Source organism: Lissotriton vulgaris, chromosome 7 (genome assembly GCF_964263255.1).
Source record: "Lissotriton vulgaris chromosome 7, aLisVul1.2, whole genome shotgun sequence".
NCBI lineage: Eukaryota > Metazoa > Chordata > Amphibia > Caudata > Salamandridae > Lissotriton > Lissotriton vulgaris.
This window is the reverse complement of record NC_141695.1, coordinates 1,541,050,870-1,541,063,709: the sequence shown is the minus strand read 5'-3', so window position 1 is coordinate 1,541,063,709 and position 12,840 is coordinate 1,541,050,870. Positions and strand designations below refer to the sequence as shown.

Genomic DNA, 12,840 nt, shown 5'->3' with positions numbered 1-12,840 from the left:
TGCAGCAGTTCCTATCGGTGCCCCCACAAGTGGCTTTTCTGATACTGTGCGAAACTTTGGAAAATCAACACTAGCCGCTGTTATTAAAATCTCTTGCACCTTGATGGTCAGTGGTGGTGTGGGAGGATCAGGTGTTTAGTGGACGAATACAGAATATTGTCACTCATCTAATCTTCTTTTACATCCAGTACATTAAATCATGTCCTCCATCCTAACATAAGGTGTCCTTTGGCTTCACTGTCTCCATTTTTGTCTGAATTAGCAATCTTTTACCATAAAATAATCCATGGTATTGACACAAGAGTAGTGGCAGTTTTAAAACACAAATGGCAGAGGGAAGAAACATTGTGAGCTACACGGCTCCAAAAATGGAATGATCTCTTGCAAACATCCATGGCACTTGAATGGTCACCTCTTTCAGCCCTTTGTCATACAAACTCAGTGGCCTTCCACCCCTCTTGTCTTTCAGCACTTCAATACGCCAACGGTATTTAAATGTATAAATAAATACATCTTACCTCCCAGCAACCAGAGAATACATGATACAAGGTTTTTCAAAATTAAAAGTTACCCCATACGTCACGGTCTGTAAATAGAAAGATCAGGTTTAAAAAAATGTATTCGATTTTCCAGGCTCCTCTGAACAATTCAACAACAAGTACAGATCGATACTCTCATCTATGAATCTCAGGGGGCATATCATTAAGGACCGGTGTTAAAATGATCGCAGTTTTATCGGCAGGAAATTGCCGATAAAACAGAGATAAGGGGCTCGATAATACGCCCTTTTTAATTCTCATAGAAGCCCATGTTAACACCAAAACATGGCCTTCTATGGGAATTAACAAGAGCGTATTATCAAGCCCATTATTGCCGTTTTATTGACAGTTTCCTGCCGATAAAACGGCGATAATTTTAACACCGGTCCTTGATAATATGCCCCTCAGTTTTTAATATAACCCATGCCAACCGATATTAGAAAACAGGACCATTAATCTTGTGTGTGAGTGTGAGACACTCCACATTCCAATCACTGTCAGCATCAGTCCACTTTAATAAAAGAGTAACTTGAAAGAAAACTTTCTACTGAAAGGCAAGAGTCAAAATACATCACAGATCAGTAGTAGGTTGATTGGTAATACACATCATTAAAATAATTGAAAGCAATCAGTAGGAAAAGTGAAAAAGACGCCTGCTGAAAAGGATAAAGATGCATCTGTAAAAACACTGAATGGAGAGGGGAAACCGATGAATAAAACGTACCCAATAAACTTAATCCTCCCACCTTCCATGTTGATTACAAAAGAATATAGCTTACGATATAGGTAATCTTTCTTCTAAGGTTTGATAGGTGTTCACGAGAAGTTACTGTGACTTCACCATCAAAAGACAACCCTAGCATCTGCAACAAGAGACCGCAGAATCACAGCAGAAGGGGAACGAGCAGGAAGCCCGTGTTTGCCGCACCAGCAAACAGCAAGAGCCAAGAATGATACTTTTCAGGGTAAGCGTGATCACGCAGGCCTGGTGCCGTATTGCATAAGGTGCCCCGGGGTGCAATGGGCGCTAGCTCGCCCCAGGGTCACTTTGGTATTACAGAAGGGGGCACAGGCACTTGTGCGTACCCTTCTATAGTACCGATAGTGCTGGGGCACTTAAAGTGCCAGCGCTATCAACAGAGGATGTTCCCTCATTTGCATAGGGCCGTGCCATATGCAAATGAGGGAATTCCTTTGACTTTGCTTTCGTGCCATATTACAGACACTGGTGCAGAGTCAAAGAAGCAATCAGGAGGCGCACTGAGGGGCGCCATTTAAAAGGTGGCGTCCTGTGAGTGCGTCTCCTGACAGAGGCCCTCTGCAGGGGGCAAAGGGGGGCCCATGGACCCCCAGACATTACCTGCTGATTGACATGAGGAATATGAAGAAGTCTAGTTGGCTTAATGAGAGTGGCGCAGTTGGGAACACTCAGGACATCTGTGAGTTCTCCACACATTCACTGGATGGGACGTAGTTGAATGCAGGCGGGTTACATCCAGGCCAGGTGATCAAAAGAAAAACAGGGGCAAGCAAGGATGCTACTCCTTCAGAAAACAGTAGAAGCAGGAATGTTCAGTTTATAAGGTGTGTATAATGTTTATTACAACAACATAATTTCACATAGTACCTGTTTTTTGGAATATTTGTATCATGTGCAATTTCAAAATGTTAACGCTGATCTCATGATTTTATTTTGCAGGATAAAGGGTTTGCTCCCAAAATGTTGTGTGGTAGCTGTGAAATTGGATGTGTTATTCAGTCTCATTCTGTGACATAGCAATGATCATTTTGTGACCGTAGAAATCTGATGAACAAAATACTGAGTAGGAATCTTCCATGACTTTCATACTTGAAGGCACATCTTGCATGTGATATTCACACAGATAGCATCCCATGTGTAAAACCTACAACTCTCATAAGAATTACGCACGTACTCCAAGGAAAGGTTATGCTATTTTGCACACCCATAGTGCCTGTGTGAGCCAGGGTGTATCATGAGACTGTGGAATTCATAGGCATAAATGAGAAGCAAGTAAGTAGGGCATAGAGGGTGGTGAGGAGGAGCAAGAGATAAAGGATATAGTCAAAACAAAGAGGGAGAAAATGTTAGGAGGGAATAGTGAGAGATGATGAGGAACAGAGGCATGGAGTGTTTAGACAGAGGCCATCAAAGCTGAAAAGAAAATATGCAGAGGTGTACTATCCAAGTACAGGAAGGCATATTGGTTAGGAGAGCAAATGCGAATCTTTCAGTCGGGAGGGAATATATGACGTTATCCCGCAGACAAACAGCCCGCATACCATCAGTCCGCAAAAATAATCCTGCATGTACTATTAGGCCGCAAATTAAAAGAACGAAAACTTTTAGAACGAATATGCCTTTAGTACGCATGCCTTTACAGCGTAAAGGCATGCATGTTAAAGGTATACTCGTTGTAAAAGTTGTAAAGGTAAGTAAAAGTACACTACCCTAACCTACACTACCCTACACTCTAATGTAGCACCCCTGCACCACCCACCCTTGACACACAGTCCTTTTTCTACATTTACACTACCCAGCACGACCCCCCAACACTACCATAAAGCAAATAACTTCCCTACACAAACACTACAACAGTACCTTAATACACTACCCCCAGCATGACCCTACACAAACACTACAATACTACACTAAACCACTACACCCCAGCATGACCCTACACTACACAAACACTACAACACAACCCTAAACCCTAAAACACTACCCCCAGCATGACCCTACACTACACAAACACTACAACACAACCCTAAAACACTACCCCCAGCATGACCCTACACTACACAAACACAACAACACTACCCTAAACCCTAAAACACTACCCCTGCATGACCCTACACTACAACACTACCCTAAACCCTATAACACTTCCCCCAGCATAACCCTACACTACAACACTACCCTTAACCCTAAAACACTACCCCCAGCATGATCCTACTCTACACAAACACTACAACACTACCCTAAACCCTAAAACACTACCCCCAGCATGACCCTACACTATGCAAACACTACAACACTACCCTAAACCCTAAAACACTACCCCGAGCATGACCCTACACTACACAAACACTACAACACTACCCAAAACCCTAAAACACTACCCCCAGCATGATCCTACACTACACAAACACTACAACACTACCCTAAACCCTAAAACACTACCCCCAGCATGACCCTACACTACGCAAACACAACACTACCCTAAACCCTAAAACACTACCCCGAGCATGACCCTACAATACACAAACACTACAACACTACCCTAAACTCTAAAACACTACACCCCAGCATGACCCTACACTACACAAACACTACAACACTACCCTAAACCCAAAAACACTACCCCTGCATGATCCTACACTACAACACTACCCAAAACCCTAAAACACTACCCCCAGCATGACCCTATACAACACTACCCAAAACCCTAAAACACTTACCCCAGCATGACCGTACACTACACAAACACTACAACACTACCCTAAACCCTAAAACACTACCCCCAGCATGACCCTACACTACAACACTACAACAGCACCCTAACCCCTAAAACACTATACCCCAGCATAACCCTACACTACACAAACACTACAACACTAACCCTAAACCCTAAAACACTACCCCTGCTTGACCCTGCACTACAACACTACCCAAAACCCTAAAACACTACCCCCAGCATGACCCAATACAACACTACCCAAAACCCTAAAACACTACCTCAGCATGACCCTACACTACACAAACACTACAACACTACCCTAAACCCTAAAACACTACCCCCAGCATGACCCTACACTACACAAACACTACAATACTACCCTAACCCCTATTACACTTCCCCAGCACGACCCTACACTAAACAACCACCACAACTCTACACTACACTAACACAAAACTACACTACACAATCACTACCCCAGCACGACCCCCACCCTTAAAAATTAACCCAAACCCCCTTACCTCTCTCGTCATCGTCATCGTTTACAACGCAAATGCATTTACCATACATGCCTTTACAACGTATTTCGTTGTAAAGGCATGCGTGATAAAAGCACATGCATTGTAAAAAAATGCGGGATGATGGTATGTGGGATGAATGACATTGCGGATTAATAGTATGCGGCCTGAAAGTCCGCGGGAAAAAAAATGCGGGATAAAGGTTGATTACCGTCGGGAGGGTATATGTAGATGTGATGAGGAGCAAGAAATACAATGTATTTGCCATAAAGGAGGTTACGAGTAAGCATGGGCGCAAAATCCAATCCGCTCGCGGATTTCGCGGATTTCGCGGATTTTCGGCAAATTCACGATCTGCGAACTCCCGCGAATTTGCCAAAAATCCGCGAGTTCGCGAGCGGAATGGATCCGGGGCGCAAAAGTTCAAACTTCAAGCTTGTAACTATTTTAGAATGGCGCCGGCAAGCTGCCAGCACCATTCTAAAATAGTTACTAAGTTAGCTTCAACAGGAAGCACTAATAGATAAAATGCAGGTGCTCGAGCACCTGCTTTATTTGATCTATTAGTGTATCCTGATGAAGCTAACTTAGTAACTATTTTAGAATGGCGCTGGCAGCTTGCCGGCGCCATTCTAAAATAAAACAGGAGTGGGGCAGAGGGCAGAAGGTCACAGAGTGGGGCAGAGGGCAGAAGGGCACAGCAACGAGTGGGGCAGAGGGCAGAAGGGCACAAAAAACGAGTGGGGCAAGGGGCACAAGGGCACAACAGCGAGTGGGGCAGAGGGCAGAAGGGCACAAAAAACGAGTGGGGCAGGGGGCAGAAGGGCACAAAAAATGAGAGGGTGGCAGTGATGATCCGGAGGGCGCATCGCGGTCTTGCACAAAAAAAACCCGCGAACACGCAAAGCGCCCCGCGAACACGGAAAGCGCCCCGCGAACACGCCAAGCGCCCCGCGAATTTGCAAAAATAAAAAAATCCGCAAATTTGCACGAATTCGCGAATTTTGCGGATCGCAAATTCAAAAATCCGCAAATTCGCTGATCGCAAATTCGCCCATGCTTAGTTACGAGGAAATTGGTTAATTTTTTCATCTGAAGAGAAAAGGCACCAGTAGAATTGAAGAGAATGAGGGTATCACAAGAGGTGAGTTTGGTAGGGAATAAACAGAGATGTGGGAGATAGAGTAGTAAAAGATAGGTAGGTCATAAATTAGGATGTTTGTATCTTGCTTCTGGTGGCATTCACTAGTCAATCACTATGCGTGTTGATTTTAGACTTCCTAGCCTCTTCCTACCCTTTAGCTCCTCACATGGATAACCTAGGGCTCCCTTGCAACGCTGGCAACCAGCTGCCTTCTTCCCTCTCCTCCAGGGTTCCAGCCAAGGCCTTCCTCCTCTACTCCCCAGAGTGAGTGAAAATGTGATTGAGGCTGGCTCTGAAAACACAAGGGGGCATGTTATCAAGGGGGTTTATCTCCGCTTTTTTGGCTTTAAAAGCCAAGACAGCGGAGATAAAATTATCTCCCTATTACCTAGCTATCGCTAACACCAGTTAGCGACTGCTAGTAGGAGATAGCGACCATCTTGGGCCCCGCTTTGCATGTCAGTGATATTTATCTCTAATGACATGCAAAGTGGGAGTGCCAAGATGTTAGCGACTGGAAATAGTCGCTAACATCGCTAGCTCCTATTACCAACTTTTGGAGATATTCGCGCTAAGCGCGAATATCTCCAAAAGCTAACACCTTCCCCTGAGCAGTTCTTAGCCATGTTATCCAATGGTAGGTGGATAACATGGCTAAGAGCATTAGCTCGGTAATGCATGAATATCGCTGACTTTTTAGCGATATTCATGCATTTCGGCCGATTTTCATCGCTTAGGAGATACACCTTGATAATAGCAAGGTTCCTAAGCGATAAAAATCGCCGCAGCTCGGCGATAAAAATATCCCCGCTAAACCAACATAGCAATAATTATCGCTAGTTGTTGGTAATATGCCCCAAGGTTTACAGAATGCAAGTTAATAGAAGTCAAAAGTGTTTGTTCGTTCCAGGCTGGAATCTATTTAAGTATTGCCATCTTTTCTTGCTGTCTGCAAGTCCTAATGCTTTCCACTAAGTGTGAGTTAATTAGCATGTGCATAATTCTTAGCACATCTCTTATTCTTCCAGGAGGGAATCAGGCTTCTCCAATTTGACTTTCGTGTCCGAGGGATGATTTGAGCAGTCGGCTGGCTAGCAAAATAATCAACTTGACTCAGCAGGATAGCTAAAATCACAAACCTTGTTGGGTACACGAAGGACCGCTAAAATGACCAAATTAGTATTATATTTGCACTGGAGACCTTTTTAAACCTAAGAATTTTTTTTAACCTCTCTTTAGTTTTAGTCAATTTGAAGTTCGCATTTTGGTACAGTCTTTATGTACATTGTGAATGCAATAAAGCACTACTGATTTATAGTGAAACACTACAGACTCAGACTATTGGAAAAAATAATAGGGACATTTTTATTTTGGATGCTCAGTTAAATTGTAAGGACTATGCAGGCCATGATCATTTAATTAAAGTTCCAATCTGTAGAAGGCCACCTGTGCGAAGATTCTGGGATGAGTGAGACAGTAGTCCCATTCTTCAGCCTGAAAACAAGAGTGTATATAACTACACAAATAGTCAATCTGTAACCGGTGTGGAGCCTCCTAACCTTGTGATAAAATGTGGGGCACTGGTGGTTAGCACTCAAAGCCATTTCACCAGAGCTTACACTGACTGAGACTCAGCTAAACTAACTTACAGAAGAGATCTAAATCTAGGTGAACTGAAATAAAAAATCTATTGAGAGTTAAAGCAGGTCCGATCCGCCAACTTGCAGAGAGTTTGTTCACATGTAATGATAAAGAGACAAGAATAATTGTTGAGTGAGTGAGGATTTATCCAGAGGTGGGACAGCCTGTTATGGGGATGTTTAACTGCAGAAGTCAGTGACAGCAAGGGTTTGGAAGGTATATATGATACATAAACATGTTTATAGAAATAGGTGGGAAGTCATGTGCACAAGAAAGGTGTTGAGGCCAAATGAAGAGGGGTGCCCAGGAAAGGGTTGGACTAGGGAAGAATTTAAAAAAGCATTTGCAATGCAATAGGTCTCGCATTACTAATATTTTGAGGTATTGGCATTGCAAATAATAATGCAAAACCAGTAGCTCATACTTTCAGTGCATTGCAAATTCTTGTGTAGTAAGCAAGGCATTGTATGTCTCGGTGCAGTATTGTAAGCTGCTCCTAAAGGTTCCTAGTGAGCAAGGCAAGGCCATTGTATGCCTCGGTGCAGTACTGCAAGCTGCTCCTAGAGTTCCATAGTGAGCAAGGCACCAGTACCTCATGTCTCGGTGCAGTCCTGAAAGCTGCTCCTGGAGGTACCTAGTGAGCAAGGCACCAGCCCTGCATGTCTCAGTTCAGTACAGAAAACTGTTCATAGAGGCCCCTAGTGAGCAAAGCACCAGCGCTGTATGTCTCAGTGCAGTACCACAAGCTGCTCCAAGATGTCACTAGTGAGCAAGGCACCAGCAATGCATTTCTAGGTGCAGTACAGCAGACTGCTCCTAGACGTCCCTAGTGAGCAAGGCACCAGCACTGCAGACCTCTTTTGGTCACATATGGTACTGCACCCTGAGGAAGATATTGTAAATCCACCCTACCCCTAATGCACTGCATGCAAGACAGTACTACAAGTACATTCAAATAGCTATATCCATATATACAATTAGTAGCTTAGAAATGTGACAAAATAATTACTACATTAATTTCGGATTAGGTTGTACTCTGTTTAGATCTGATGAAGGGAAATTTATAGACGGCCTCATATAAATGTGAGATGTTCTAGTGAGCGAAGTAACCACTGCCAGCCTAGCTTAGGACCAAGTGTGTGTTTTGCCTGAAGCCTTTCAAGAAAATAGTGCATTGAGGCTGCAAGTAAAACCTAGGGAGTAACAATACATGTAACGGGGGAGTCCTCATGGGAGGTTAAGAGAAGAGAATAGGAGGTACTAAGGAGGGACTACTAAGCCTAGTGACCAATGAAAAGCCACCATTTAGAAAGGACAGGGACAGGAGCCAATTAAAAAGATGGGTGGGAAGTGGGAAGAGCTTTATGCACAAATCCTGAATACAGCAAATATTGAGGAGACAGCGCAAGCATTGTCTAGGCAAAACCTAAAAACAAAGGAAAACTATGTAGAAGGCATATGACAAGATCAAGGTAACAGGAGAGGAGGACCTAAGTAAATGTGATGGAGAACAAAGGAGCTGAGGGTACATGTAGAGGTAAGGATGAGAAAGGGTTACATATGCAGAGATGAGGGGATGAAATCCTGCAAGAGCCAAAACTAGGGCTGGGCGGAATTTGCGTAGTCGTGCCACGCAAAGCTCCGCAAAATGGTAAAAAATCTCTGTGAGCATACAGAAATTCCGCAATTTCAAATTTGTTTTTTTTCCTGTTCGCAAATGCAGTTTGCGTGCTCGGGGGGAAATAGCTTGCGAACACGCATTTTGAAAGCGCGGACAAGCAAAAAATTCTGCGAAGCCGCGGAATTTTTGGCAATTCCGCGTTCTCCCCAGAACGCAAAATTACCCAAATTTCACGAGCGGAAACTAATTGACCACCCAGGCCTAGGCAAAACCCAAGAAAAATGGTGGGCAAGGGCAACGTTGTAGCACTAGATGTTCAGTGTGACATAACACTTCACGTGGGTGGCATCAATCTCTTTGAAATCCAGCGAAACCATCCATCCAATCTCCTTGACGTTTTTTACCCCAGTACAACTTTCTATACTAAACCTCTGCCTCCACAAGCAGAAGAAAATCACATAAACATGCTTCTGCGCAAAAGCAACTAGTTCCCATTGGCATCTAATCAGCTCAGTCCCATGATTACTGCAATACTTTACACCCTATTTAGTCTACAACTTTGTTGTTGCTCTTGCATCTCGATTATATTTTAAATTCATAAAAATATTTATTGCAGGCGATGACTATCTTCTAACACTGATCAGCAACCACCTCTGCCTTATGCAAAACCCTTAATTCTCTTTAGCCTCTACCTGTGTCTTTGAACATACACTTGGATTTGAAGATGTTTGTAATTTCAAAATACTACAAAGTTGAAGTGATGTAAAATAGTTACCAAAAGACATTGAATATATTAACTCTATGAGACTCAATGATGGGAGTAGAATGCAGTGCAGAAACCCACCTTCTCAGTGAGTGTCAGTATTGCTTTTTACACCATGATGATAGTTCTAATCTAGGGTGATGAGGGTTCAGGTTGGTGGATCAGGAAGACAGCTGAACTTGGGGGGCTGGAGGGGGTTACATACTTGCACCAGGGTCAATGGCGTCCCTACTAGGCTTGTTCTGTTCATGAGAATTTCTATTTCTTTTTCCAATTCCATACAGTGCATATTACAAAAACGTAGCTACATAGAATGACAAACATAGTTAATACTCACTGCGGTAACTTTAATGAAAGGTACAGAACTTCCGTTAATAAACACTTCCGCTGTGACATTCTGTAATCCGCTGGCTTTACCTTCAGTAATCGCCACAATAGGCATTCCAGTGAAATTGACTGTAATTTTTTCCACAATAACTGTTTTACCGCAGGTCTGCACATATGTAAAGGACAAGTTGTTTTTATATTGACAAGTATCATCACTTCACTGTATCATGGACACAATAGTACAAGCAGCTTGAGTCAATAGGTTAAAAAAGCTATGAAACAAAGTTCGAAGAATGGAAACACTATTAAATTGGCAGAAATTGATGTGAACTGCATGCCCTGAATAGCAAATCTATGCCTAATGTAAAGAGAGAGTCTTTGCTGGACTTTTTTCTCTCCCCTGAGGGAATTGTTTTGCATGTAGAAGAATGACAACGCCCTGTCAATTTCACACAACACAGGACAGGAAGCAAAGTTGTTGTGCTGCGTAATGTGAAAGGCAGACAGCAGAGATGCTTTGCATTTACATAGATATTGAGCATTTCTGCTCCTTGCGCTGGCGCACTCTGTGAAGCCTAGAGCCAATGCAGGCACTCTTGTACCATAATGCAGCGGTGCCTCTATTACAGGCAGGATTGTTTTTTGTGCAGGAAGAGGACAGGTGCCTGCACAAAAACAATCCTTAAAGGCATTTTCCTCTTTCGGTGTGTGCTTTCAGCTAACAAATGACCCCAAATTCCTTAACACACAGATAATGGATGTTGAGCTTGTATAATAGTGTTTGGTGTTATGACCTACCGACCTGTTCCCTTGGTTCTTCCATGATGGGATTGCAACCTTTGTTCCTGTGGTTAGGAAGACCTTTATCAGCAAGACAAGGAGGCGCTTAACCCTGAACCCTAAACCAAGTTCTGTGGAGTCTAGCCCTGACTGAATGATTGGACCACGACCAGCTGTTTTAAAAAAATCATCAAATCTTAGTCGGGATTAGCCAGGCTTAACACTACCACAGGGGCACAGTAATTTAAGATTTTGATTCTGGTGTCAAGCATTAATTCCTCATCCTAATCACTAGGTCTTAGATTGTCCTTGCCCTGTGAAGGTAGGAAAACGTGTTTCATGAAAATAATTTAAAATAAGCAGTAACAGAGCTTGAGGACGACCGCGCTGAAGAATGTCAACTTTCCTTGGAGATTTGAAAGATGACTCCCCAAGGAATCCTAATTCCCTACTTCCCCAAACAGAATCTAATATGAAACTAGTTTCAGTGCCAACGACAGTGCTATATATCTACCCAAGATGAGCGCGAACCCTAGGTAGTTTACTGGCTCCCCTTTCTTAGTGGGACGCCTCCAAAGAGAGGCTATGGAAAGAATGGGCAGTAATGAGCCGTGGCCGGTAGTGGGAGTACTGGACGAGCGGTGACGTGGGGAGGGGGAGGTGGAGGGGCAGGGTGGGGGGTAGTGATGTATGGATTACGGACTTTAAAAGGCAAGTAAACATACAAATAAATAAAATGAATTTCGTTAGCACACACTGCAGTGTGTGTAACGGAATTCGTTTTATTTATTTTTATGTTTACTTACCTTTTAAAGTCCGTAATCCATACATTACTACCCCCCACCCTGCCCCTCCCCCTCCCCACGTCACCGCCCAGCCGGTACTCCCACTACCGGCCGCGGCTGGCAGTATTGCCTTTTGGGAGGACGTGTTTTGCTGCAAGGACCTCAATTTCAGTGAATTTGATTCTAGCGCACTCTTCAACCACGAAACAAACATCTTTTGCAATTGAAAGATAAAAGGAAGCATAACTCACCGATTTGATAGCTCCAGTTAATGGACCAAGGACACTACCGATGATCTAGGGAGACAATGAATTAGTGCACGTGAATCTCATATTCATGAATGTAAGTTAGACTCAGCAACAATACTGTTATTTATGGAGAAATGAGGACTGAAATATTAACATGTAGAAGACTAACATCATTGTTGGCATCATTCACCGAGCATCTCTGAAAAGGGAACATACCAGACACCAAGTACTTATTATTCCCTAGCAGTGCCCCCAAAGAGTTGCTTGAGTGTTTTATGGGAGGCAAATGATATTACGTTTCCGCGCAGCATTGGATTTATTGTGAAAGGTTTCGCATCGACAACCACCATCGAGGGACTAGGGCTGGGGCCTGAGGAGTCATCTGAGGCTGAATTTACCCAGATAATGCAACTGGTCGCACCTGTCTTGTGGAAATAAATATGAAAAGTGACAGTAAAATGTTGAATTGCATATTTAGAATGTTTAAGATGTTTCATGTTAAATAGCAAATAACACACTTACTTTATATAGAGTCTAAGGAACGCCATTATTTTTCCTTTTACATTTGAATTCTTTATCCTTTTGCATTCTAAGTCTGCTTTGAGTGCCTCTGATTGAGATAAAAGCCCTGGGCGTTGCCTTGTTGTCTTGTTGCCTAATGGCAATCTATACCTCATTTAAGGTCCGGCTTCAGAGCACAGTTATCGCTTTGTCTGATGTGATTAACGGGAAAATAGCTCTACTGGTTTAGTTTTCCTCAAATGTTGATTTTCTTTGGAACGGAGGTTGATTTGACAGACAACTTGTTTCTCTGAAAAAGAGAGCTTGAATTGCACTTTTTGCCTTGTGGGAAAGCTTATGCTCAACCCAGAAAGACTGACTTGGTTAAGGCGACAAGCCAGTGGTCAAAGATAAAAGGCCTGATCTGTTTGTTATGAAAGGTTATGCCAAATGCAATAGGCCTGACTCATTTATTGTGAAAAGCATATGTAAAA

General features: G+C 43.1%; 1 protein-coding gene across 2 annotated transcripts in view; it reads right to left on the bottom strand.

Annotated features, from left to right (window-relative positions):
* LOC147705961 (uncharacterized) overlaps positions 1 to 12,840 on the bottom strand; it is a 277,062-nt gene that overhangs the window by 51,670 nt on the left and 212,552 nt on the right. For both annotated transcript variants that reach the window (XM_086932425.1, XM_086932426.1), the window contains 3 exons: positions 11,849 to 11,893; positions 10,043 to 10,198; positions 519 to 586 (listed from right to left, as the gene is read on the bottom strand). In XM_086932425.1, the coding sequence (XP_086788551.1) occupies positions 519 to 586; positions 10,043 to 10,198; positions 11,849 to 11,893 (269 nt within the window). The remainder of the gene's footprint in view (positions 1 to 518; positions 587 to 10,042; positions 10,199 to 11,848; positions 11,894 to 12,840) is intronic.